Source organism: Crocodylus siamensis, chromosome 3, assembly GCF_052110815.1.
Source record: "Crocodylus siamensis isolate JL-2025a chromosome 3, ASM5211081v1, whole genome shotgun sequence".
Lineage (NCBI taxonomy): Eukaryota > Metazoa > Chordata > Crocodylia > Crocodylidae > Crocodylus > Crocodylus siamensis.
Genome location: NC_143397.1, coordinates 211236864 through 211264833, shown reverse-complemented (window position 1 = coordinate 211264833; position 27970 = coordinate 211236864). Strand labels below are relative to the sequence as shown.

Here is a 27970-nt window from a genome sequence, read left to right as displayed (position 1 = left end):
AAATACGAACCTCCATTTCTACCCAGAACTTTTACAATCTTTCCTCCAATGCCTGATGAAGGGTGTTTGTGCCCAAAAGCTTGCAATTAAAATTTTTGTTTTTGCAAAAATCTTGTTCGTCTAATAAAAGATATCATTTTTACTACGAGTCCTGATTGCCTTTTCCTCTAGTGCAGACCAATATGACTACAACCTGGATACCTAACCTGCTCTTGAAAACTTCCAAGCATGGTGATTCCAGAGACTCTTGGTAACCCGTTTCAATGCTTGACCACCCACATAATCAGAAAGTTCCGCCTAACCTCCAACCTAAATTCCCCTTCCTGAAGCTTGAGGCCATTGCTCCTAGTTTTGTCCCCTGTGACCATAGAGAAGAACCCATCTCTATCCTTTCCATAATCGTCCTTCACGTATTTGAAGGCTGTTATCAAATCCTCCTTCAGCCTTCCCTTCTCCACACTAAATAGCCCTACTTCTTTCAGCCTTTCCTCAAAAGTTATGTTTCTCACATTTCTAATCATTTTTGTTCCTCTCTGTTGGACTCTTCAATCTGTCCTCCACAAGTGTATTGAAGTGTGGGACCCAAAACTGGCACAGGACACCAGGCAAGGCCTCACCAGTGCTAAATAGAGCAGAAGAATCACTTCCCATGCTGTTGGGGTTTTTTTTGCAATAAAAGCACATGGTTGGTTTATATTCAGCTTATGGTCCATCATAATCCCCAGGTCTTTCCCTGCAGTACTACAGCCTAGCTAGTCATTTCCCAGTCTTTATTTGTGCATGAAATTATTCTGTTCCAAGAGCAGGATTTGGCCATTGTCCTTGTTGAATCTCATTTGATTTGATTGCAGACCATTACTCCAGTCTATCCATGTCATTCTGGATTCTAGCTCTACCCAACAATGACATTATCAGCAAATTTGCCAAGCGAGCACTTGATCCCACCACCCAAATCATTAGTGACAACATGAAACAATACCAAACCCAAGACAGACCCTGAGTAACTCACTTGATACCTCCTCCCATCTAGACATTGAGCCATTGATGACGACTTGTTGAGCAGGATAACGTAACCAATTTTGTGTGCATCTTATGGTACTTTCACCTAGTCTGCATTTTCTGGACTTGTTTAGGAGAATATCATGGGAGACGATGTCCGAAGCCATGCTAAAGTCAAGGTATATCACATGCACTACTCATCCCCACATCCACAGAGCCTGTCATCTTATTATAGAAGGAAATCAGGTTGGTCACCTATGCCTTGCTCTTGGTGACTCCATGCTGGCTGTTCCTGATCACCTTGCTCTCCTCTAGGTCCTTCATAATAGATTCCTTGAGGACTAATGCTATGATCTTGGAAGGTATTGAGGTCAGGCTGACTAATCTGTAACTCCTTTCCTTAAAGATGGGCACTATATTTGCCCCTTTTCCAGACATCTAGGATCTCACCCAACCTCCACGAGCTCTCAGAGGAGAGCTAAAGGCTCTGAAAATTACCTCAGCCAATTTCTTCAGTACCCTGTGGTGCATGCCATCTGGCCCTGCTGACTTGAAAGCATCCAGCTTCTCAAATTAATCTCTAACCTGCTCTTCTACTACTCTAGGTTGTTTCTTTTCTTCCCTATCTTTGCTGCCAGCTGCCTTATCTGGTAACTTCCCCTATTTGAGAAGACTAAGGCAAAAAACATTCACTACTTGAGCCTTCTCTGCCTCATCTGTAACTAGATTGCCTTCAACATTCTGTAAGTGACCTATGGCTTCTCTGGTCTTCCTTTTACTTTTGACATATTTATAGAATCCCTTTTTATTGCCTTTTACATCCCTTGCCAGCTGCATCTGAAATTTTACCTTGGCCTTCCAATTTTTTTCCCTACATACCCATGCAATGTTTTTCTCTAGTACTATGACCGAGTTTCCACTTTTTATAAGATTCCTTTTTGAGCTGCAACTTATTGAGAGACTGGTGTTTATCCAGGCTGTTCTCCTGTTGATTTTAAACTAGAGTTGAAAGAGCAAATACCAAAAATCAGTCACAAGGGTGGCTGTGAACATCTCCATCCCAAACTGCAAACTGTTAAGTGGAAAATAGAAGACACGTTCACAACATCGGTTTTTATTTGGTGAAATCCTTAGAAGTATCAAACCACTGGATCAACTTAACTACTTATTTTCAATACATTAAAAACATCTAAGAAAACTTTCTTTTCGACTCCAACATGGACAAATGCAGCTGTAGCTTCCTTATTTTCTTTCCTCAGGAAAATCACTTCTTTAGCATCTTTTACACAATTTGTAAGTGTTTCTTTCTTGATGTTCTGCAGCTACTCAGGTGATAGGGAAACATATTAGATGCAACAACAGGTCAAAAAAAGAAAAAAGTGAAAAAATGCATACACACCAGCAATTATACCCTACAGACACACACGCATGCACACACACACACACACACACACCCCTATCAAGAAAAGATCTTATCTGGACAGGACCATTCGGAGGTCTTTTAATCTGACCTATGTCCTCCTGTCCATCCTATGATGCTTGGACTGACAACCATGTGCCTGCAGGCCAGTAGCTTCTGTTATACTGCCTTCCATGTATTTTCTGAGGCCAGTTTCCTTACATTCCCTCTCTGCGTATTGTTCTGCAATGCTAAGCAACAGGAGCAATTTCAACTCCAGCTTGTAAAGAGACTCCATTTTTAATGGGAAGAGACAACAAAGAAACTATAGTATTTATCTTCCTATCTAATCTAAGCTAAACTATCTGTCTACCTATAGAAAGGAATACTGGAGTTTCAGGAAAGTCTACATTTAGCCATCTAAACTCTGCAACTCTTGCTCGTGATGTTTCCCTCAAACCAAGGGCCAGGGCAAAAGGAGAAGCCTACAAAACCCAAGGTGCTAGATGCTGTACACAAACAAGCAGTCAGTCAGTCTCATGATTTTTAGAAGACTTCTCTTTTAAATGGCTTTTCTGGCATTACCTCCCACTCTTCCAAGAGTTGTTTGGATTTTAGCTGTTTCCTCCAGGACTTATCTGTAGCAGCCCTGGAGAAATGCAGTTGGCATTACTAACTTCTTTGGGTGGCATTAAATCATGACTAAATTTGAAGTAAAAAATTCATAGGATCAGCAAGGAAATTATTGTAGTTCCTGGTACTGTAGAAGCTGGTTTTCTCCTCTACTTCCTTTAATCAATCTCTAGTTCTCTTTAAAACCCATATAGAATGCCAAACCTGCAGACAGCTAGCAGATAAGCTTCAATATGGAACTGGGGGAAACACAACTGGTAGGAGGCAGCTGCTACAATCTCAATTCCTCTTCCTTGTAGGAACAGAAGGGTAATTCTGATGGTACTTATATCCTTAAACTATCCTATTAAACTATCCTATTAAAAACCAAAGAAAAAATTACTTTAGAGAAAACTGCATTGAAATAATGAAAGATCAAGGTGATTCACAGGTAAATATTTACCTTCTAATACATGGGCACTGTGGGACTACCTTTTGGTTTTAAATGGCAGTTATCACATTTTAGCAAATCTATCACAGTACTCCAGGTTATACAATCACTCACTTGCTTATGGTCAGGAATGAAATCCTACCAGCTTTGATAATTTATTCTTTTCTTGGGAACAAAAAGAAGAGGCTAATCTAGATGCAATAAAAAGATGCAATGTGTGGAACCCTACTCCACCGCCCCTCCAAAACGTTTTAAAATCCAAACTTAAATTTTGCAAAGGAATAAACACCTCAACTCCCATTGTTGTCATAGGCTTAACCACATTCAGTGTCTTGAAGGGGTTACTCAGAACCTGGCAGAATCACATTCAGTGCTCATGACTGTATTCACCTGCACAGACTGCAAGGAAGTTGCTTTGTAAGCTCTGCTCCAATGCCACAGCACACACATACCAAAAGGGCTGAACCCACTCAAACCAGGTAAAATTGGCATAACTGCTACAAGTCAGGATATGTTTGCTTTGTCAAAAATGATTGCATTGTAACTATAATAGTACCTATATAGTATTATAAATAATGGTACCTATTTATTCTAACAACTCATAAAAAGCATAGAGCATATTATTATTAAAAACAATTCAACTTCCTAAATGGTCTCAGCAGTGGCAGATTCTTGCTTTACTCCTTTAATTCCTTCTGACTTCCCGTCCCTTTAAAGGCTGTGGTGGCCGGTAGTTTCTCAGTAAGTAGCAGGCTGCCTCACCCTCACCAGTACACAGAAGGCTGCGGAATTTGGCTAGCTGCAGATGAAAAGAGGTATAAGAGTTCAGCAAAGAAATGTCATGCTTATGCTAAATAAAAAGCTTAGCAATAAACATTAACATACTTGTCACCTTTATTCCTCCAGGAAGTACGGGGATCACATTTCCCAGGACAAGTGTAGAACACCGATCTGCCATTTCTGACTTTGTTCTTGTTAGCTACAATTTCTCATTTATACCTTGCAAGTAAGTATTGCTCAAGAAGAAAGTGGGTATAGAATTCACTGATTGCATATATTCACACTTGCTTCCTCCTAATCTGAAGCCAAAAATATTCTCTAAAAGTGATTTTTAAGCTTGATTTTGCAGCTTGAAGGCCAACTCAATTCATACCAATTGCTTCTTACCATAGGGGTTGCCTGGTAACCCACATAAACAGGCAGGCAAAATCTGATTATAGGCTTTCTTGTTCTACAAACATTTTTACTCTGTTAGGAATTATGAATGCTGTATTTAAAAAGACTTATCTGGTTTCCATGTTGTGTCATTTAACTGGCATACAAACACAATGCAAATAATTGTTAGGGATGAACCTGCATCATAACATCAAACCCAGGATTTCTTCTTAGGCATGCACAGAATTAGAAAATGCTTAACTCCCAATCCAAACTTCACAACTTAGATCTATTTCAACATGTCAAACCCATCTCAGTAACCCTGAACTGTGAGGGTAACCAAAACTAAATTCAGTCTGTAATCTGAATGTTGCTATTCTGAGCCACTTCTGATAGTTGCTAGTTTTATATAGTGTTTTGCTTCTGAATTTTATCCCTTTGTAGTTACTACCAGTTGGACCAAAAAAAAAAATCATGATTCTGATCATGCATAAAATGTCAGAGAAAAAAAAATACCCTGAAAACAAATACTTCAAAAACTAAAGGGGCTAAGAAGATAATTATTTGAGAAAAAACCAATAAAGGGTCGAAAATTACAAATGGCCAGATTCTGTCTTTGTTACATAGTTTAAACTATGTGTGTAACTAAACACTACACAGCTGACTTACTACAGTTTCCTTGGTTTGATACCTCACGGATAATAGCCAAAGCTAAGAGTTGACACTTCATATTCATTAAAATGGCTACATGACCACAATTAATGAGATATGGTTCCTAAATCTAGCATGTCCCTACTATATCCAAGAACATTACTTGATTACTTAAAGATAACCACCACAAAACTGCACGTGCAAACAAATAGAAACAAATTAAACTTCAGAGGAGGGTAGGATTTTTAAGTCATTTAAAGTAATTTGTTCCCTATTTTTTCCTCTGATGCCTCACATTGACATGGGTTTCTTTAATTTTGAAATTGTTCCCAAGTAGTAAAAGAAATAATGTTTGACGTTTCTATGAAACATAATGAAACCAAACCCCCGTCAAAAAAACAAAAATTGAGAAGTAGGGCCGACTGGGGAATAAATCCTAAATTGGTGGCACTTTGAAGCAAGTCATAGGCAATAGTTTTCTTCTGAACAAACTATGCCTTTGGAAATTTTGACCTGAATGTGAAGAATGACGATGAAGAACTGTTGTAATTCTAATAATTAGAAATTTTTAATAATTATGTTTATTATCCAATCACTAATAATGCTGAATGGTAACATAGCACCTCTCCTCTTAAATTACAAAGCTGAAAATACATTAAGCATATTATACAGATTGAGAAATTCAAGTACTGCGTGGCTATCTGACTCATTTAGGCTACTTTGGAACAAAAGTTCAAACGCCCTTGACTCTGACTAGTGGTCCCATCCATTGAACCACAGTCTTTATTTTGGGAAAAAAAAATTCAGGCCGGTTTCTGTATCTGAATTGGTTCATTCAAGTAGGATTCACAAATGTATTTGTGAATGCAACTTGTAACTTCTGTGCATAAAAGTGTTACCCTCTACACAGCTTACACTTTTCTATTCTTCTGAAAACAAAGTCTCTAGAGACAATGCTGAAAGCATGAAATCCTGATCCACTGAAATCAAGGTGAATTTTGCTATCAACTTCATTGGGGCTCAGGATTTCACCCCTAAAATCCTCCAGCAAACTTATTTCAGTCAAACAAGATACCATGGACACAAATAACTTGGCAGCTACTAATCACTGTGGTTGCAGTCTGCCATATTTAATCACATTAAGTAGTATAACATATTGCGTTTCTCTTTTATATTCCTGTTGGACTACAATCTGACTCAGTTCATTGGTGAAGGATACCAAGGTGAAAGGAAAGAATAGCGATATATGGCCCAAGAGTAAATTATTTTACTGACTTTTTATATGGCGGAAATGAATACTGGCGTGTGATAAACTTCAAGTTTTTAATGTGGTCAGTGTAACAATGAAATCCACAACAGGAATACCAGTTACCAGTTTCTGAGAATTTGGAGATTGATTATACATCTGCATTGGAAAAACACCTTATGCATAAAAGGATTTGCCTCAGTAGCCACTGGATGTCACTGTTGCACAGGCCTACAGCCAAAGTTCAGTTTTACAGCTCTAGCTTGAGAAATATGAAAGATTTGATGCGCTTAATCCTAGCATAAATTCATTTTGTTTGAGTGATAGAGTGTAACTACAGCATTCAGGTTCATCAAGCTTTACACTTTTTGTACCTAAAAATAGGAACTATTTGATGAAGCTGAACTAGGATTATATAGAAAGTAAGGCATGAATAAAAGAAAGAAATAATTTAATGGAATATTCAGTCATTAAAAACTGGACTAGAGTACAAATGGTTCCAATTACCAAAAAACCCCAAAATTAAATTATCTATCAATCAGTTTCTTTTTGTAATTTTTTCCACAAATCAGTTTTAAATTTCAAATATTTTTCTAATAATGATAACTGATAAACAAAAATGTTATGATAATTTCAAATGTTTCAGAAACCCAAGGATAAAAATGTCTATCAAATTATAAAGAACAAAACTAGATCCAAAAAATTAAATATTTAAAACTGTAAACAAAAGATTCTTGTGAGTATCATTTTAAAACTGTGATTTTGAAGGGTTAGAGGGATCAGAGCCTACCTGTTCAGAGCAAACACTGATTGGCTCTCTGAGAACTATCCAGACGACACTTTCAAGAAGGGGTGGAACAGTAAGAGAGCCACAATATGTCCAGTAGTCCAGAGAGCGGGGAAGCAGACAGGAAGGGTCAAAGTTTGTGAACAAGGCTTGTTTACCCTGGAAAAAAAGAATGTATATATTTTAATCCATGACCACTTCATCAGGAAACCATTTGTTATACAAATTAGTAAATTGCTCTACTGTCACTGATGTAAAAACAATGGGTGCTATAAAATGTTGCTTCCTTGAAAACAATAGGCACAACCAGCCACAGCCTAGGTGAGACATACTAGAAGCCCCCTGGCAGAGACCATTCCATTGTGGAACAGGGTTTGCAGGGTTCTGGCGGCTTCCATGGTAGCCCAGAGCCATCCACGTGAAAGATCTGTGCCTTTGTGGCATCTTTGCCATTAAGCACTGCAGGAAGTGCCATGATTCCATTGAAGCTTGCCATTACCATAGCCTCCCCTTGACTATCAAGGATCCAGGGATGGAAGCTGTAAGAGAAAGACAGTAAAGCCTGGGAATATATTCCCATTATATTTTAAAAATCACCAGGGGGTGGCAATATGCATCTCTGACCCTAACGACACTCTTCCTCCCCGGCTTTCCCTTCTCTTGTCACAGGGATCTCTGTACTGACAAACTCCTCAGGAGGTTTGATGCTAGAGGCTGACTCTTCACACAAAAGGATAGATTAATTTATACAGGGCCCCCTGTACATTCCTAGAAAACAAGGAAGTCAAACCAGACTTTCCTTCTTTACTGCTTAAAATAAATTTCCCAGACAAAATCATGCAGTTACCCTGTATCAGTGATCTTGATAATAAATAAGATATCAGGGGTTACCATTCACTGTGGCTAATTAACATTTTCTTCCATTCACCTCATGCTGTATGACAGAGAGAGGTAGTTAGCTATGACAGTCTGAAGTTAGGCAGAAGCCAGGACAAGGTGGCTCTTTACAGACTCACTGGTTCAAAAATGTGCAAGTTTTTGTAGGTGATAGCCTATTTCATCAAATGCTGTGAGTAGGAACATTCTGACTACAGAGTAATTTAATTACTAATATGCTGTCCTGCTTTTATCATTACCCAACACGATGGCTCCTGAACTGTCCCAGATTAGAGCTAGTCCCTATTTCCCAGCTATGAATACTTAAAGAATAAGAATGTGAATGATAAGGAAAAGGACAATAGTAGAAATCCTGGAAAACTTCAATGTTCCTTTAGGTAAATAACTTTACCTTGGCCCTGATGGCATCCAAGCGGTCTGTAATTTTCTTTAGCTGAGGGTTACACTCGCCAATCTGTAAACAGAAAAAGGGAAACAATTATTTTCTTAAGGAAAGAATATGCCTTAAAGTTTGTTTCAACTGTATTCACATGGGACCTGATCCTTCACTCACTGAAGTTAAAACTGATAAACTTCAGAGGATGTAGGAATCAAACCCATAACTAGTTAAATCTACATTCACAGATATTATTTTAGCTATATTTTTAGTTCCCTTTGTTGCAGTAGAATAAAAAAAAAAAATTTTTTCTAACAGTATTTTTAGAGGAACTGTAACAACCTCAGCTGATTCACATTCAAATAAATTACCTGTAGTTCACACTATAGAATTTCGTTCCTTAAAGTACACCTGAAAATTCGGAAACTTGATTCTCCTGGGTCTAGCTCCTGCTGAACTGAATTTCTTGGCACACACACACAATAAGACATTTATTCAATCAGAATGATGTAAACTGGGAAGACAGCAACATGTATAAAATAATATTTCATTAAAGTCATACTTTGTAATAGCTTGCAGAACCAAGGCAGGGCCAGCATGGATAGCTAATCAATGTCATTGACCTCAGACGACAGTGGTCTCAGACATTAAATTCTCCACTCAGCAAGGAGATTATAAAAGAGTCTTGAATTGTAGCAGAATCATGTAGTTATACAAGTACAGAGAGGGCAGCATGGCAGGCTGCTGGTTTGAAGCAGAACTTAGTTCTGTTGTTTACTTTGTGAAAAAGGAGTTTGAATGGGTGGCTGGGGTGTACAGCCACAAATGTTTGTGTACATTTGAAGGTCACAGACAGCACTTTGGAGTAGTGCACTAGCATCCTAAAATGACCATCACTGTACTAATGTGCATTGAAACAGTGATCACAAAATTGCCCAGTATTCTGTCTCCTAATCAAGGACTGGCTTTTGTATTTACTTCTCCTTATATGAAGTCAATGAGGCTTTAGGAGAAGGTGAATTTCACCTGAGAACGAGCAGGTGATCAAATATATTAGACTTAAGCTTCTTCAATTGCTTTAAAGGAAGGTCTCAAAGGTCTGTTTTCCTCTTTAGACCAAGAAGAAGTGCTTAGACACTGAAACAAATTACAAAGGGTTTGGTTTTTCTGTCTCTTGAAGCCTTCACAATCAAGACTTAGTGTCTTTCTGCAAAACAAACTTTAACCAACAAGTTATTGGGTTTAGTACAAGAGCAATTGGATGAAATTCTACAGCCTGGGTTCTACAGGAGTTCAGACTAGATGATCTGAAACAATTTCTGGACTTTAAGTCTATGAATACAGCTATGAATCATCTTTCAGATGATATGGCAACAAACCTCCCAAATTTGGCACCTTTTTGCCTTTTGAAGAGAATGCTAATATTTTAGGATAATTTATGATAATGCAGTATGTGTTACAACAACAATGTTGTTATATGCTTATAGCACTAGTTTGTTAAAGAGACAAAACATTCTTTTCCTACCTTTAAAAATACAGCCATGACAGCCAATCCATCTGGCTGACGAGCAGCCTCAACAAAGCTGGAATATCTGTCTGCATTCCAATGAACCACATGCAACTGAAAGGCAAAAAAGCACAAATACAGTTATTTCTGCTTAACTGGAGCTAAGTTACAAATTAATATATATTGCATGGGTGTTGGATATTCTACTTCACCTGTTCATACTCAGACGCATTTGGATTTTCTAACTGCAAATATTTATTGAAATCTGTAAATATATAATAATTCATACAAATAATAACAAGCACTGAGAGTAGCTGGAATTAAAACTGATACAGAATTGACATAAATTAGCAGTTTTTCTCCAGTATCTTTCATCTTCATGGTGGTTCATTTTAAAATAAAATTTAAAAGAGTAATCCATAGTTATGACACTACAGTATCTGAGATACTGTATTTCAAATAGAGAGCATTTAAAAACAGAGAGAAACAACAGTATCTATGAATACAGCTTAAGAAAAAAACCTGCCATGATACTGTATTTACTCTCTATTCAAAATATTGGGAGATATAAGGCCCAAATTTTCATAACATTGATGCCTAAATTTACCTAGGCACCTATGATATTCAAAGATGTATAGAACTTGCATTGCCAATACATTTTTTGCTTGGGATGTTTTGTATTCAAATTTTAATAAGCAGTTCAATGACACCTCGGCCGTTTGTGTCACTGAGTGGACGCTCCATGTATGCTGATCCACTCTTGAGAGATCCATTCTGGCATGATTTGGTCAGGTAAAAACGACTGATCTCTTCCCCAGTATCACACTAGCCCCTCCCAACAAGCAGCCATCCTAAGTCAGGCCTACATTCTCCAGGTGGGAATCCTTAGATCTCTGTGGAAGGAGCAAGTTCACAGAGCACAACATCAATTCTCCCTTGTACAAGCCAGTGCTATTCTCTGCCTACCTTGTTGTAAAGAGCACATATGTAAGTACCTAGATAGATATTGTAGTTTCAAAATATTTTCAAACATTAATAAGTCTCAGTCAGCCTGATCAACAATATTTTCCAGATAAGGAAATAGAGGCTTGAGTAATTAAAAAAAAAAAAAAAAAAAAAAAAAAAAAAAAAAAAGAGTATAATGGGGGTCCTTCTGATGCTTAGATTTTTGATTTTCTATGGTACAGAAAATATACCACTCCAAGTGATTTAACTCAGTGTTAAGCACGTTCAGCACCTCTGTGAGTTAGGCCCCAGATGCACCCAGAGAAACTGAAGATTCCCAAAGTGGAGGCCACTTAGAAAATATAGACCTTAGTGATGTATCCGAATAAATTGGCATGGGAAGCAAGTGATTATATGAATGAACTAGGAGTCAGGAGGTCTTGTCCAAAACCCTGGTTCACACTCGATTTGGCACTTGCCCAATCTCTACAAGCTTCAGGTGTCCTTATCTGTAAAATGACTCTGATAATACTTGGCATTATGAGACATAATTAATGTTTAGTAAATACACAGACCCCAAACCAGCAAAGCAAATAAGCATGTGCTTACCATTAAGCAAGTACAGAGTGCCATTGAAGTTATTGGGACTCATGCACTTAACTTTAGCTAAGCAAAGACTTAAGTATATTGCTGGATCATCATCACAGGGATCTTTGGAGAAAGCTGCTATACAAAAAAGTCAATGATAATCATTCTTTAGACCAGAAATGAAATATAGGAGTTCATACCTCAATGGTCAGTCCCCTAGATCATTCCGAGAGCATGCACTGGAACTTACAATTTTCACACTGGACCATTCATAGTTTTAGGTTTACATATAAATTTTAAAATAATTTAATTTGAAGACATTACATTTTTTCATACACAAAGAGGAAACAGATACTTTCAGTATGAATTACTTTTATTGTGGATTAATAAAAACAACAAAAACACAAGAAGTAAAAACCCCACAGCTAAATTAACCACACTCCCCCCCGCTTTGATTTTGCCAAGAGAAAAAAAAAAAAAAAAAAAAAAAATCTGTGAAACATTTTAGGGTAGAGCCCCATTCTCAATGGCTTGTGACTTCTCTTTTAAGGAATAGATCCGGTCTTACCACCTCTTGCGCACCGCAGCTTGTTGAAGAAACCTTGGTCTCACCATGCGACGTCTCAAAGTAATGGGACCATGATCCCTCCTTTTCCTGATGTCATCTGGTGTGGCGTGAACCATGTAGTCTTCTTTGCTTGTAAACTAGCTCTTTCTTCTTGCATGTGCCAATTTGGCAGAGGTTATTTCTTGTTTCACAGGCAACATTCTTCATCGAATTGAGCACTGAAACTGCATTTACAGCTCCTTCTGGGTGTTTTCTTCTGTATGAATAGTGCTTAGCAGCCTTGCTCTTAATCCTGGGTTTTTCCCCAATTCTGGGTTCCTTATCCCAAAACCAAAACGATGTCTAAAGTGCTTCGTGAAGAAGGTTACCAAAAGGACAGGTAGTGGGAAGTGTTTGTTTGTTTTTTGGTTAGACTGGCTAGAAATTCAGAGATATTTTCTCCTTCCATTTGGTTTCTTAGATGGAACATACATTTTTGTTTCAGCTAGAAATTTGGTTTTGGTGCATAATGGTTTTTAAGCACCACTATTAATTCTTTACACTCCATCTCACCTGGTTCCTGTGGAAAACATAAGCCTTTAAAAACTGCAAATGTAACTTTTCCCCACTAGTGTTAGAAAAAAACCGTTTTTTCTGGGCACTGTCTATCCATACAACACTGATCATGCCTCTGCATTGTAATTTGTTTCTCTTTAGCATTATACCGAAACCCTATTTTTCTTTAAAAATCCATGTTTACCCGGAAAGGCCTCTTCACTGTCTCTGAGCTATTTGTTGTTTTAGATCCCATTCTCTTCACCATATTTCCCACACACAGAGAAAATAGATACTTTTAATCTGGATGGTTTTATTGTAGTTTACTCAAAAGCAACAAATAAGAAAGAGCAAAAGTAAAGCCTCCCTGAGAGAGCACACTGCATTTCTCTTCTGTGACATTCTGCACTGAATAGAACACAGTAAAAAGCTACCTGTCTTGTTAGGCAGTATAGTCCTTTAAAGGTATAATGGTGCAGCACACAGAAAACAAAGAAATAAATGTTCCACAAAAATAGCCACCTTGCTCTTCAACAAATAGTAAAATGCACAGGCCCCTGGTAAGGTCAGTTAAATAAAATTTGTAGTTTCTAGGGTGGACTGATTTTGAGAGAAAATGTTCTTAGAAAAAAGATAAAAACAAAACAAAACCAAACCATTCTCAAGCTATTAAATATCTCTGAATTTTCAAGTTACCATCTCTCATGTACTTCCTGTCTTACCCTCTCCAAAGTTGGAAAAAAAAAAGAAAAAAGAAAAATATATTTTGGAAAAGAATCACATATAAAGCATTTCCAGAATACTGTTTTTGTTTTGATAAAGGTTGGGGCAGAAAAGGTGGGGAGTACAAAAAATAAAAATAAAAAAAAATCTCAGGCTTATAATAAAAAATAGGCACAGCTTTAACTACCAAAAAACTGTAAAATTCACTGGAATACTTTACCTCCGCTGCATACTTCATTCCATCCACTGCATGCTCAGAACCAGCATCATCACTGGAGCCCCAATGAAAGTGAATCTGTCGCAGCCTGTAGGTTCCTGCAAGTGGTCCCCCTCTCAGCACTATAAACCAGATAAGAGGACATTTTTAATCCAGGGAAAGTACTTTATTATAAAGCCCTTACCTACACTTCCATGCATACCTGACACTTCATGCTCCAAACTGCTGTTTCCCTTTTCCCCCCAAAAGACATGTCAAATAGATTCATTCTCTTTCTTTTAAATAATTTATTAACAGAATATCATTCTGTTCATCAACAGAATGTTCCTTTCAAACTCAGGTTATTTATGTTACTTAATAGATTATTGCCCACTAAAAAATGAGTTGATAGCACAAGATTAAATTTATTTGAATTTAAATAGCTCCACTCTATAGTATATGGAAAATTCTACATCCCTCCTCTCGAGGTAAAAAGAGGTTATGAAAACTATCATTATTTTAGTGCTGGAACAAAGAGAGGGCTTGGATTCTCCCCTCCTTAGGCAGTCTGGCAAAACCAAATTAACTCAAGTGGCAAGTTAAGGTGATCCTGATGTTCTGGTAGTTGTGAATGGAGGGTTGCTCATGGAGTTTTAAGACTAGGTTAAACAAACAGTTCCACACGATGGCTTAGATGGGGATGATCCTACCTTGAGCAGGTGGACTAGGTGACCTCTTGAGGTCTCTTCCAGCCCTACTTTTCTATGATCTATTTGTTTAAAATTCATGTCAACATTCTTCTGAATTAGTTGGAACCCCAAATGCAACTGCACTTTGGTTTTCATAAAGTGAAAATAAGTATAAATCAAATCAAACTAATAAAGATGCTGTTCTGTCCAAGTATAAAAATAGTGATATTCAAATGGTCAATAAGCAGTGCATTATGAAATTATGTAAGGGTGTTTCATTTTGGTTTTGTTTTAAAACTAGAAAGGGACCCAATCCCAAGCTCAGACTGTCATATCCAGATCTGAGTTCACACCTGGTGCTTCTCTCTACCAGCCTGAGTGAGTACTTTACAACTTGTCTTGATTTCAAGCCTACCTTTAGTGCCCTACCTCCACCCAGCCTTCCCAAGTTTGGGAATGTGGATCTTTCTGTCTCTCACTATACTCCATTTAGAGATATGTAATATGATAGAGGTATGTACGAAAAGAACCAAACTTGTAAGGAACAGACTGACTAGAAGAGAAAGGTAGGCATTAGACTAAACAGAGATGGAGGATAGAAAGTGGGAACAAATAAGCATTTGTTTGGCACAAAAACCAAGATCATGAGACAAAATTTTACCCAGGGATGCAAAGTGAAGAAATTATTTTATTGCCTATGAAGGATCTGGGTAATAAACCACAGGAATTATAATGGGTGGTTTAATAAGCACTTTGATTTACTTGGTCCAACTGAAAGCTAGTGGGAAAACTAGCATAACTACTCTGAAAGGAAGACCTGACTGTTAAAAATATTGGACATAACTTATTAATACCAAAAATCAAATAAGCAAAAAAAAAAAGGGGGGGGGGGGAAGGGGGGGGGAAGGTAGTGGTATTTAGAAAAAAGTATTGCTGTTTATCTCTAAGTCACTGAGAACCTGGAAGCAAACGATCTTAAGTGCTTATTCTTGTAAATAAAGCACAAGATGGAGTAGTAGCTAGTACCTGATTCAGGCTATCAAATGACACTACAGAACATGGATGACCAGCTCCTCAGGCATTTGTCCATAATGTTTAGGGGAAAAACAAGACATGACATCATCTTGGCAGACTTCCATATAGAGGTATCCTGCTGCCAATGCTAAAACACACTTTGAATATATAAATATTTACAGATCACAATTTCCTAACTCAGAAAGTGTTGCATCCAATAGAGGACAATTCTGTGTAAGACCTCATCTTGACAGAATGAGGAACTGATCACAGAAGTGTCTGTCTCCATGTCTGCAGGAACAGGACAAGTAGAAATGGTCTTAAATTGCAACAAGGGAGATTTAGTTTAGAGGTTAGGAAACAGGTTTGTGGGTTTTTTTTTAAAAATGATGAGGGTGGTTAAGGTCAGGAACAGATTACCTAGAGATGTTGCAGAATCCCCATCATTGGAAGTTTCTGAGTGCCGGTTAGACAAAACTTGTCTAGGAAAGTTTAGACAAGGGGACTAGATGACCTCCTGAGAAAGAAGGTTTGGACTAGATGACCTCCTGAGATCTCTCTTCCAGCCCAATTTTATATGATTTTAACAGAAATTTAGTGATTACCATATTTACTTGCATACCATTCCATCTTCCCCCCTGCCTCAAAAAAAATCAGCCCTCCGAAATTGGAGTGCATGTCTTAAGCGAGGAAGGTAATTTTTCATTGCTGTAATAGAAGCATGCAGACACTGTGCTCTAATGGCTGCTAAGATAGCTGCCACTTGCCTCTGGCCTTGCATACAGCAGGGGTGAAGTCCTGTGTTAACTTTCTCACAGCTATAGCTATTTGTTCAGCACTGAAGCTTGTCCATGAAGGAACAATTAAGCTGGTTTAAGGCACGTGAGCTGCTGCATGTAGTCTGTAGTTTTTAGCAAGGCTTCTGGTGTGGAAAAACACTATTATTTATAGGAACTTACATGGAGAACTATCTACAGTAAAGTAATAATAATAGTCTTGCTATTGCCCTTGCAAGGGTCTAGGGCTTAGCCTTTTGCAGTCTTGCCACACCAGCAAGTTTCTGCTGCCTCACCCAGAGTGTTTCCCAGGATGCTACACTTTCTGGACACTGTTTCCAGGAGGACTTACTCCATGTCACAGTCAGCCATGATTCTGGGAAAAAAATTTTTAATACATTCTGCCTTCCAGAAACAAGATGTGCATCTTATTTTGTTTGGAGGCGGGGTAGTATGTAAAAAAAATATGGTAAATCTAAGTAATAATAATTTGACTCCTTTTCATGTACAAGCAGAATAAATGGTCTGATAAATCTCAAAATAGAATTGTAAATCCTCATCCAGCACGTGGGTTTCATGGGGCTGTCCCAGAGACCAATTCTTGGCTGTATGCCATTTAATATTTTAAATCAATGACCTGGAAAAAAAAATAAAATCATTACTGACAGTTTGCAGGTGATACAAAACCTGGGGGCAGGAGGGTGGGGGAGGGAAAGAATGATAAATAATGAAGACAGTTACTGATGCAGGGCAATTTGGATCACTTAGTAAACCGGGCATTAGTAAACAATAATACTTTAAATATGACCCAATATAAGGTGCTATATCTATAACTGAAGAATGAAGGCCACACTTGCAAGACAGGGCACTCTATCCTGGGAAGCAATGATTCTGAAAGACTTTTGGGTTATGACACAATCAGCTGATCATGAATTGCCAGTGCTACGCTGTGACTAAAAGGGTAATGGAATCCTTAAATGTATAGAATGTGGGGATACAAACAGGGGTTTAGGAGATGTAGGTAATTTATGTTACCTCTGTGTTTGGCACTGGAGCGTGTGCTACTGGAGTACTGCATCTAGTTCTCATGTACACACTTCAAGAAGAATGGTGATAAATTGGAGAAGGTTCAGAGAAGAGCCTCAGAGAATAAATAAAGATCAGGAAAACATGCTTTAGAACGAGAGACTAAAGAATCTCAGTCTTCTCAGGTTAACCAAAAAAGAGATTATGGAATGACTTGAACCGCGAGCATGATCATGGGATACTTCGATTAACAGGCTCTTCTCTCATGCAGACAAAGGTATAATGAAATCTTATGATTAGAAGCCAAAGTTACATAATGTCAGGCTTGAAAAAGGGTGATTTTGTAAACAGTGAGGGTAATTAACAATTAGAACAACTTACCAAGAGTTGTGGTGGACTCTCCATCGCTGGAAATTTTTAAAAAAAAAATCAAGACTGGATGTTTATCTAAAAGATATACTCTAGTTCAAGCACAGCTATTACATTTGAAGCAGAAATTAATTCAGAGAAGTCCTGTATCCTCCGTTATGCAGGAAGAATGTCAAGGCCAAAAGGGACTGATGTCCATGAATTTAGGAGTATGGGCCTTGATCCTCCATAAGGCCCACTACATGCTGGGTTTAGCCAGGAAAAGGAGATGTAAAGGGAGGGGACACATTTGCAGCTTCCACATCCTAAGCCAGTCCAGTTTCTGGCCTACTTTAAAAATCGCCTCAGACTGATCTAAATAATATCAACTGGCTATAGGACTGGTATGCTAGGTGGGGCTCACTCATGCTCTGTGGCACTTCAGACATCCTCTTACAATGGCATCCAGAGGACATGTAAAAGAGCTGGCGCCAGTTCTGCAGCATGTAGAGACTCCCTGCAACAGGAATATTCCCAGCTGGTTAGATTTGCTGAATTTATAACCCTTTCTTTCCATCAGTATATTGAGAAGAAGAGCAAAAGTATAGAACAGAAAAGTGTTACAGGAGCATAGAATAAAGCATTCAACAATCTGGAAGGTAAAGTAAGCAAAGGAAAATTAAACAGTTGCCTTAAAGCACTCTCATTCCTCTGTTAAGTAGGAAGGCAGGACTGTACAAGACTCAGTTTGTCTATAATTTACAGGATATTCTAAATTTTACAATACACACAAAATATCCTTGATCTTACTGTTCCTCCCAATGAAACAACTTTATGTGCAAAGATATGTAAATTTCACATGTATCAAATAGCAAACTGAATATCAGAACAGTTCCCATTTCTTTGAGTTGCTTTTCTCACTGGCTTTTATTAAGATAAACAAAGATTTATTTCAGCAACCTTCTCCAGGTGACATTAGCAGATTAACCAGAAGAGGTTTTTCTTATTCATGAAGGACTTGCACTTTTACTGTTTAACTGAAAGCATTTTGTATACCACCTTGCCTTTAAAGTATTTGGAAAGCCCAAAATAAATGTTGCAATATTACAAAGACCAGTTTTCTGAGTGCACATAATTGTTTGCAAAAGGGGTGTCCATAAAGAAAAATAAAAATAATGAGATAAATACATCTGTCAAAAATAAATGGAATCACTAAGCATATGGTTTCTTTTGATGTCTCTTTTGATATAACAAATCTAGAGGTGGAACATAAATCAATCAACCTGCAACTAAATGCAGGTAAGAGATTTGAGTAATTCAATTCAAATGGACCTGAAATGAGAGACAAAGGTTCCATCTACAAAATGAAAGAACAGCAATTGAAATCTATATTAAAACACTGGTGAAACAGGAGTACAGATATTGTTTAGCCGTGTCCTGCAGATCAGACCATACCACACAGGGAGAGAATTAAGCCAATGTGAGCAGCCCAGAAATTCTTATAATAACTATTTATAATTTATGCAGAAATAATCTCAAGATTGCAACATACTGAAAGACAGGAAAACACCTCCCTTTCAGATAACTGAAGTGTTACTGTTTGAATACTCACGTAGTCTCCAGAAGAGACAGGGTATACTTTATTTAGGAAAGAAAATACACTATTATAAACAGCACAAACCTGATTTGTTTTCTGCATCATCAAATTCCACGCTAGTGGAATGTCCATTGTTGAGAATGACTTTAGCAGAAGTTGGATCATAGTTAGGACTAATAGGGCATAAAGAGGGGTCATATTTGGCTTCTGTGGTTTTGATGTCAATGGGGGACTGACGGTCTCCATTAGCAACAGGGAAAACCTCCTTCCAACGAGAGGGCCCTAAAATTCAAGGGGGAAAAAAGGGAAAAAAAAGCTTGATGTTAAAGAAATTGTTTCCCATTTGACAAAACCAAATGAACTGTCTAGTAAGAAAACACAACATATAAAACATATTAGATTTAAAAACAAAAATTAATAAAACAGAATAAACTATACAGCTCTGTGACTGCTCTCCTCACAAATCTCTAGTTGATTAAACATAGGTGCAGGTTACAACATTAGGTTTGTCACTTTTTGCTTCTTTTCTGACAACAAGAGAGCAGCAGACTCCTATAATTAACCCAGCTGGTATATGAGCAAAGCATCTCACTAATAACTTTCTTTTTCCCCCTTTTCCAATCCAGTATCTTGCCTCTGGTGTATCAAATACTCCATTTGCAGACCATAAGAGTCCCCATTTTGGCCACATCTAGATCACATTTTCCACAAGTCTCTTTATTGATCTTTTCTGGTAACTGGGTTGCCATGAGGAACAAGGAGGCAGCCTTAGTAAGCATGATTGGCAACAGTCATAACACACAGGGGCCTCATCTACACATGCCAATTAACAGCATATTAGCCATTTTTAAGGCACATTAAGGGTGAGGGTCTACAGGCATGTGCCCTTAATGTGCCTTAAAAAGGGCGATTTTAGGTTATTTGTGCCTAAATTTGATACCTGCAAAAGCAGATATGAAATTTAGGCGCATATACTTAAAGCACCTTAACACAGGTGTAGATGCACCAAGGTGCATTAACGCTGTGTATTTGCATTGGCAACGCATAGGGGGTGCACGTGCACACCCCGAGCGCAGTGGCGCACCCCTACGAAAAGGTGCTGCTGACACTGTGGGCAGTCACTGCTCACCACCCCCCACCCCCACCTGCTGCTGACGGCGTCTGTGGGCAGTCAGCAACCACCGCTGCTGGCAGCATCTGCAGGTGGTAGCTGACCCCTGGCTGGTACTTGCAACCCCTCCACCACCAACAGCACCAGTGGTGTCTGCAGGGCCTCCCTGCTTACTGCTGCTGTGCTGCCATACCCCACCAGCCACCAGGAGCACACATCGTTCATGTGTATATGTTAATTGACTTCAGTCCCAAGTTGGTCCACACACTGTGTTAATGTGCCTTAGCACATACATGTGTAGACGCGTGCCTAAATTGCTTTAATATGCATTAGGCAAATGCACATGCTCATTAGACATGTGTAAACACACATGTAGACATGCCCAGGCAGTCTATCAAGTGAACAAGACTATAGTAGAGACAATGATAAATCAGGCTAGCTTCCGACACCCTTTACTCATGGCGAGTAGGTACCTTCTGTACAAAATCGGTCCATCCTAATCAAGAGGCGCATTCATGGAGCAAGAGTTAGAGAATCTAGGTCACAGTATCTTGTGTGAACCCTGTCTTTATACTTGGATTAAAGTGTAATCAACTCATTACCTTCCTTCATTCAAACTATCAATACCTTTTCCCTACCCACACATTTTCATTTCTTCTTAGGACATTCAGTGCTCTATGATTAAATCTGAGAGGTGTCAAGTATCTTTTACTCTCAGTTATTACAATAAAAGTGAATGGTGCTCAATAACTCAGAGGCCTTAAAATAGTGCCAGCTTGCAATGTCAGTGTGTAAGAGAAGCTTCAAGAAGGCATTTCTTTCAGAAACCTCTCTCTTGTAAGCACTTTCATGGTAAGTGTGTAGCTGTTCTGGACAGCAGAGGGGAAGTGAATAGAATTTTGTATAAGAAGAATAATTTATATATCAGATATCAACATGGCTACAGGCAGAATGGAGGCAGGATCTTTCAATCTGGAACTTGTCTGAGGATACCTTTTAGTTATTAAAATAGAAATCACAAAACCCATTAAATAAGCACCCAGCAGGATTTAAGACAGAATACTAATTTGAAATGTTCATTTATGAAATCATAGCCAAGAAGTTGCAATTCTCTCTCAACTTTTTATGTTCAGCCCAAAACATCTAATGTTAAAACTAAAATATGTAATATCATAGAACCATAGAAAATAAGGGTTGGAAGGGACCTTAGGAGGTCATCTAGTCCAACCCCCTGATCAAAGCAGAACCACCCCCAGTATACTAAACTGTATAATGTTTAGATGGATTCTAGTATCATAACATATACAACTTACAGTTACAGGATGCAGATGAAGCAGTATATGCCCACACAAATCTTCTCTCTTGCAATTTAAAGTTGCTGTGAGATGGCTTACCCAATACTTTTTTCTTCAACACTAATAAATGTCTAACATATTTAGTATGTCTAACTTTTGTAGGAAAATGAAGGATTCATAATTACTCATTTATGTTGCTAGGTCTTACCAATAAATCTGTGCTCAAGGACAATATTATTAGTGTAATTATGAACATAGATAATAAGCTCCATCCAGTGAAACTCTGATGCAAAAAAGAAAATGACTAAAACAAAGCAAGGCCTTTGAAACTACAGCATGGTACAAAAGAAATCTTAAAACAAAACTGGATACAAAAATAATTTGTAAGCACCACTAAATATTTGGCAGTAAAGTGCTTAAAGCACAACAAAAACAGATCAATAATTTATTCTTTACAAAAACTGGCAACTACAAAATCTTAAATTGGGAAAAAAATCTATTAATTATTGTAACAAAGCCTAAGTTAGCTTCTTTGGTTTTTTTGATATAAAAGAGGACTGGCCTACAATTTTGTTTGGAGACAGTTTAGATTCATAAAAGTAGAATGTATTGCATAATTGAACATCCAAGATTTTAAATTATCTTTTAGAATCAAACAATATTTAAATATGAATACCGCGCTCTTTCTTTCTAGTACAGGTCATCAGAAAATACCATGCCATTCATCGGTAGAGATTGTTGAACACTATAAACAATCATATAGAGGCAATGACCAGGATTTATCCATCTGTCCAGAAAGCTGCATTCTTTTACTAGGGCTACAGAGATCAGTCAAGATTAGACTTCAGTCCACTGTACAAAGGGCCACAGCCTTTGGAGCACAACTTGAAAAATGGCAGTAATGTGTTCACAATTTGCAAGGTACAAATTCTATCAGTGCATCAAGACTGCCACTGGCTACCTGCTCGTTTTCAGATGGAGTTAAAAAGCAGCATTTTTTACTTATAAAACTAGGGGTGCACTGATATTGGTTGGTTACTGGATTGGCACCGATAAAAGGAGAAATTACATTATTAGCTAGCGGCTTTTTGGTCATTGTAGCCAATAATTACAGCCATGTGCCTGGAGCACCGTAGTGAGCGTAGTCCGGTGCCTGTGCCCCACTGCTAGCCCAAGCCTGTGGCAGACTACAGGTCCCGGTGAGCGGCAGGAGGGGAAGGGTGCGCTGGGGAGGAGTCACGGGGTGCTGCACTCAGCAACAAAGAGACTGTTATTGGCTCATGCTGCTTCTGCCAATGCCATGGCAACACCATACACCTGGCAAGGGTCTGAGCACCAGGGCTGCTGCAGAGAAATTGCGCTGTGCACAGAAGCGATAATGCGCCGTGTGAGGGACACTGCTCCACCTTTGCAAAAGCAGCTTCTCCCCAGTGGCTACAGGAGCTCAGCTGCATGGGGCATGCCTGGGCTGAAGCGGTGGTGTGCTCTGGGGCTTCAAATGCACCTAGCACTGCTGTCCATGCAAGGGTCCTCCCCACCCACTTGGGATGGCAGCACAGGCTGCACATGAAATAGGGTTGCAGATAGGAGCTGTAGGCGAGAGGGCAAGGTGCATGAGAATAACATGGTTACCACCTTCCTTGACAGCCAGAACAGACAGGAGGTGTGTGCTTGTATGTATTATAAATGCAAAACAAACAAACAAACCAACCAGGTTTATTTGTGTCTAGTTCAAAATGCCTTGCACTATTACTAAATATCAGTTACGTGATCAGCACCGGCCAATATGGTTGGTTAATCATTGGCTGTTGGTATCAGACAAGAAAATCTGTTGGTGCAACCCTGGATAGCTTGCACCCGTTCTATCAGAGGTACTCTATGCATCTGAGAAAAAGGGTTTAGGAAAGGAACTAGCTTTATACTTGTGGAAACAGACTTGTATTTTCTGGAAATTGAGAAGACATTTCAGAAGTTTCTGTTAGGCAGAGGAAGATGTCAGCTGGCTGTGTGCATCTTTTGTTGAATCATATCCTCCTTTATTTTTAAATAACACTTATATTCCATGTTTATCCTACACAAGCATCTTCAAATCGAAGCTGAAATTGCTAGTACATCAGTCCTCTTCAAACATAATGCTTTGCAAAAATTTTAGAGCCATTTTGAATGATATGCAAAATTAAGCTTGCATTTCTCAAACAATGAACTTATCCATAAGGCAGTGATATGATAGAGATACAATAAACAAACAAACAAACAGAAAAATCATACTACTTTATCTGTAACAGACAGTTTCCCTTTATTTCAGTCACCACAAAGAGCACTTTAATTATATATTGACTGCAACAGCTTTACAACTTTCTTTATAGTCATGCAGTTTGCATAAACAAGGACTTTCCAAATTCCTCCTTGAAAGTAAGCATCTACTAGAAATGCAAATTAGAGAAAACAAGATATTAAAAGTGAAGTCCCCCCACCTTTGAAATTAAGGGCCCAATCATATCAGGAGCTGAGAACACTTCTCTCTTTCAGGGGCTGAACACAACAACAACAACAACAAACAAACCCTATTCCAAGTGGTAGTCAATTTTCAGTATTTCATTGTTGTGTATCAATGCATGAATAATCACATGTTCAGATAATGAAATAAGAACACATACAAAGAAAAAACAAAAAATAACATTGCTTCAAAGGACCCTACTTAGAATTGAAGACAGAAACCGTATTTACCTGAAGCCAAGATGACTGAATCTCAGACAACTCCTCTATAATTAGATTCCTTACATGGAAAATTTATGAATTGGTTATAATTCTACATATATAGAATCTAATTAAATTCAAAGTCATCTTCGTTTTGGGTAAATCAGGTTTTTGGTCTTCCAATTCCAAGTATGTTTCTTTTAAACAACGTTAATTACCTAATTATTAGCTGATTGTTTAAAATTCATCCCCTGCCTGCCGCCCACCAAGGAAGTGGGAAAGCAGTAGTAGGGGGCAGGCAATAGGGGGGACAAGCAACTTGACTCCTGCCCTTTGCCCTCCCATACCTTATGCCCTGCCAATTGCCCCCCCCACTTGCTCCCCCTGCTGCTTGCCCCCCCCCCCCCCATCAGCCTGCCACTTGCTGCCCCTGGCACCTGCTCTCCTTCTGCTGCCTGCCCCCCCTCCCCCCCCGCCACCTCTTGGCCCCATCTCTCCTCCCCCACAGCTTCTGCCCCCCCGCCACTTACCCTTGCTTTGGCTCTGGCAGGGCTCCAGCCCCACTCCAGCCTGAAGCATGGAGCACACGTTTGCTCTGGCCCCAACCCAGCCCAGTAGCTGTGGTGGTAGTGGCAATGGTTATGGTGGTGGCAGCAGGTCTGGCCCAAGCTCTGGGGCCTGGATATAGCTGCCACCAACTACACGAACTGTTACACTGGGCTGGGCTGGGACAAGAATAAACACATGCTCTATGTCCCAGGTTGGAGTGGGGCTGGAGCTATGCCAGAGCTGAAGCAACAGTAAGCAGAGGCGGGGGGGGGGCAGAGAATCTGGGTAGAGGAAAGGCAGAGACATGGGGGCATAGGTGACAGGAGGCAGGCAGAAGCCCCGGGTCAGGGCTTAGCCAGAACCACTGCAGGAGCCTGCCCCCACTCTGCCTCATATTCAAATCCAAGACAAGCCCCCATATGATAAAGGGGGGTGGGGGGGAGACCATGTCTTGGATTCATGTAAATATGGTTTGTGGCAAACAATCTGTGATGACCCTTCTATCCAGTTAGAGCAGTCAATCTGTGTACCTATGCACCTACATACACGCAAGGACAAGTACACAAATGCATATTGGATATTACGTTAAAAAAGTTGTTTGCTCACTCACCGTTGGGGAGAAGAGAGCTTTTCCAGGCAGGTATTAGCACCCACACCATTAATTTGTGAAGAATGTAAGCTTTCACCCAGAACAAATTCTAGTTTTATAATGGCAAAGACAAGATTAAAAATGTAAACTGTATATAAACCAATTCTTCCTAAATTCATAGCAAATTAGGGTTCTTAGGTGCTGTTCAAACAAAAATTTTGCCAAGCAGCAGCAGAGTGAAATGAAGAAAGACTGACCAGAACTGGTCCTACAGACTAGTCAATAGGAGCTATTCAGAAACATGCAGGGGATTGAAACTGTCAAGACATTAACTTCCAACTTCTGCTGTTTGGCAAAGTTCTTAGCTGGAGAAGATACAGGCAGGTGAGCAATTCATAAAAGGAGAAAGAACTTAAAAAAAATGTGGAGGAGTAAAGTAGTAGACATCTCTCCCTCCCTCCCCTCGGCCCACCCAACCCCCAAGTAAACGGATGGGCTTGTGAAGACCTGTCTGCTTAGCAACCACTGGAGGCCCTCAAAAGGGGAGAAGAGAATATGTGGATGGGGCTAAAGAGGGGTGTTAAGTTTCAAATTTATCAGTCACTCAGCAGAGCCTGAGATGAGAGACGGGCCCCAACCTGGATCAGCAGCCTGATAGAAATCCAAACCTCCTCCCCCTTCCCAGAAGTTGGGGATGGAAGTTGGCTTCTTATCTTGGCTTTGCAGGAGGGACCCAGCACACTTGTTTTTCAGGTTTGGTCTTCCAGCTAGAAAGCATTATGTATTATTAAAATAGTCTATTCATAATGAGGAGAGGGGAAGAATACACTCTATACAACAAGAGATTTTTTTTAAAACCTCATCATTTCATCATCACCAAATTTCAGCATTTTTAAAGACACACTCTTTTAAGCACAAAACAGAAAGAACCACAGGAGGAAGAAAGCAACTTTCACAGATATTCCTCTTGACTCATAAAAAAAACATTAATTATGTTTATACACCCAAGTTCCCTTTTTTTTTTTTTTTTTTTTTTACCTACTGTGTTCTAGTTTCCAATGAGAAATGTTCTGTTTATAATGTTGTTAAATTGTTTATGTAATCTTTGTAGTCTCTATCAACTCCCTCAAAATGAATGCAGGCGTTAATGCTTATATCAAATCAGGGATACATCCACTGGTGGGAATGGAGTTGTCAGTGCAAAATAAACAAGGAGGGGAAATTCATCCCCCAAGACGACCAAGAAACATTTAAATAACTAAAGTCAAACTGCCGCTCTCCGCTACACAGCTCTAAACACAGAATAACTCTCTAAACTTCAGTGGGAATACCTGGATTCACATGTGGTTGACAGAGTGCAGAACCGAGTCAATAAGAAATTGCTTACGTCCCACAATGATGATGAACTTAATAATTAAGAAATACTCCTAATATCCAGTCTCAGGTGCAGCGTCAGCCTAACAGCCTGAACAATGTTCTATGGACAACTGAATCAGTCAACCAATACCCAGCAAATCTCTCTCACAGATCACAGTCTGTGCAAAACCAAACCCTCCAACACTCGTTTCCTGCCATTATCTCTACAGAACAGGCTCAGTTAGCCCATGGCATGGTCTCAGCTCTGACTAAATTGGCTTCCTGAACAAGCTCAGAGGATGCTGAAGTCAAGGTAGGCAGACAAGGTTCTTTGGGTAAATCTAATATCTTTTATTAGAACTATTTGAGTTGGTTCAATAAAAGACACTGGATTTACCCAAAGAACCTCATCTGCCTAGGTCCCTAGACCAACATGGCTACAACTTACACCCCTGAAATCCAAGGAGGAATCTCAAAGCCGAGAGCTCAAGCTACACATCCCCTGTTTCTGCCCCTGCCTTCACCCTCTAGCTGCTGAACGGGGCACCTTCTCTGACAGGCCAAACTGTCCCTGTCACCGCATCACCGAACCAGCAAGGTCCTTTGGGAAATTTAAGAACAGCCCCTGGTTGCCCTGAGCTTGCAGGCTGCTGGGCTCTTTCCAGGGATGGCAGCTCTGGGGGCAGGACTGCTCTGCTCCGGGTTAGGCAGCGCATTTGGACTTTTCCGGGCGCAGAGGCACTTTTACAGCGGGGACAGACACGCAGATATGCATCGCAGTTGCTCAGTCTAGACAGGCACCTGCCTGACTTCAGACAGAGGCACAGCCCGACAGGTGGACTGGCAAGGGGGAAAGAGCCGGTAGATAAGCCCAGAGCTGGCACCGCTTTCACCAACCCGCCTCCCTCTGAGGGGAAATCATATTCCGGGGAAGCCCTGGCACGCGGCTCGCCCAGGCAGGGGGCCGAGCCCAGGTTTCCCTTGGCCCCGAGGGCGGATGCAGGGGAGGGTGGTTTAGATAGGGAGGGGGCTGGGCGAGGTGGCCTCTGGGGGTCCCTCCCAGCCCTGCTCCTCGCCGCCACCTCGGACTTGTCCCTGCTTTTTCCTGCCTGCAGAACCCCCCCTCCTTGAGCGAGCCCGAGGGGTCCCAGCAGCCCCCGCCCGCGGCCCTGGCGATGCTCCTGCCGGGGAGCCCTCACCGTTGTGCTCGTCGTATCCCCAGTGCAGCATGGCCATGACTAGAGCAGCAAGGACTGGTCCGCGCTCGCCGCGCCGGGCGGCTTTGAAGA

General features: G+C 39.8%; 1 protein-coding gene across 3 annotated transcripts; it reads right to left on the bottom strand.

The window, feature by feature from the left end:
* Positions 1 to 2097: 2097 nt before the first annotated feature.
* On the bottom strand, positions 2098 to 27970 carry LOC149869410 (carbonic anhydrase 13-like). Of its 3 annotated transcripts, none has more exons than XM_090040263.1 (7): positions 27881 to 27970; positions 19169 to 19366; positions 13659 to 13777; positions 10099 to 10194; positions 8589 to 8651; positions 7304 to 7459; positions 2098 to 4260 (listed from the first exon to the last, which is right to left on the bottom strand). In XM_090040263.1, exons 1-7 carry the CDS (start codon positions 27915 to 27917, stop codon positions 4147 to 4149), a joined length of 783 nt encoding a protein of 260 aa, XP_089896389.1. In that variant the 5' UTR covers positions 27918 to 27970; the 3' UTR covers positions 2098 to 4146. The 3 variants fall into 3 exon arrangements, with proteins under 3 accessions (XP_089896389.1, XP_089896388.1, XP_089896387.1); XM_090040262.1 differs by lacking the exon at positions 27881 to 27970 and adding an exon at positions 25347 to 25737; XM_090040261.1 differs by lacking the exon at positions 27881 to 27970 and adding an exon at positions 24718 to 24868.

Excerpts from the sequence above, each read along its gene's own strand:
- LOC149869410 (XM_090040262.1), bottom strand. The coding sequence starts at position 25,395 with ATGGTGTGGGTGCTAATACCTGCCTGGAAAAGCTCTCTTCTCCCCAAC. Across the intron at positions 13,778-19,168 it reads TGATGCAGAAAACAAATCAG|TGCTGAGAGGGGGACCACTT; the intron begins GTTTGTGCTGTT and ends TCTGGTTTATAG. Across the intron at positions 8,652-10,098 it reads TCATGGCTGTATTTTTAAAG|ATTGGCGAGTGTAACCCTCA; the intron begins GTAGGAAAAGAA and ends TTCTGTTTACAG.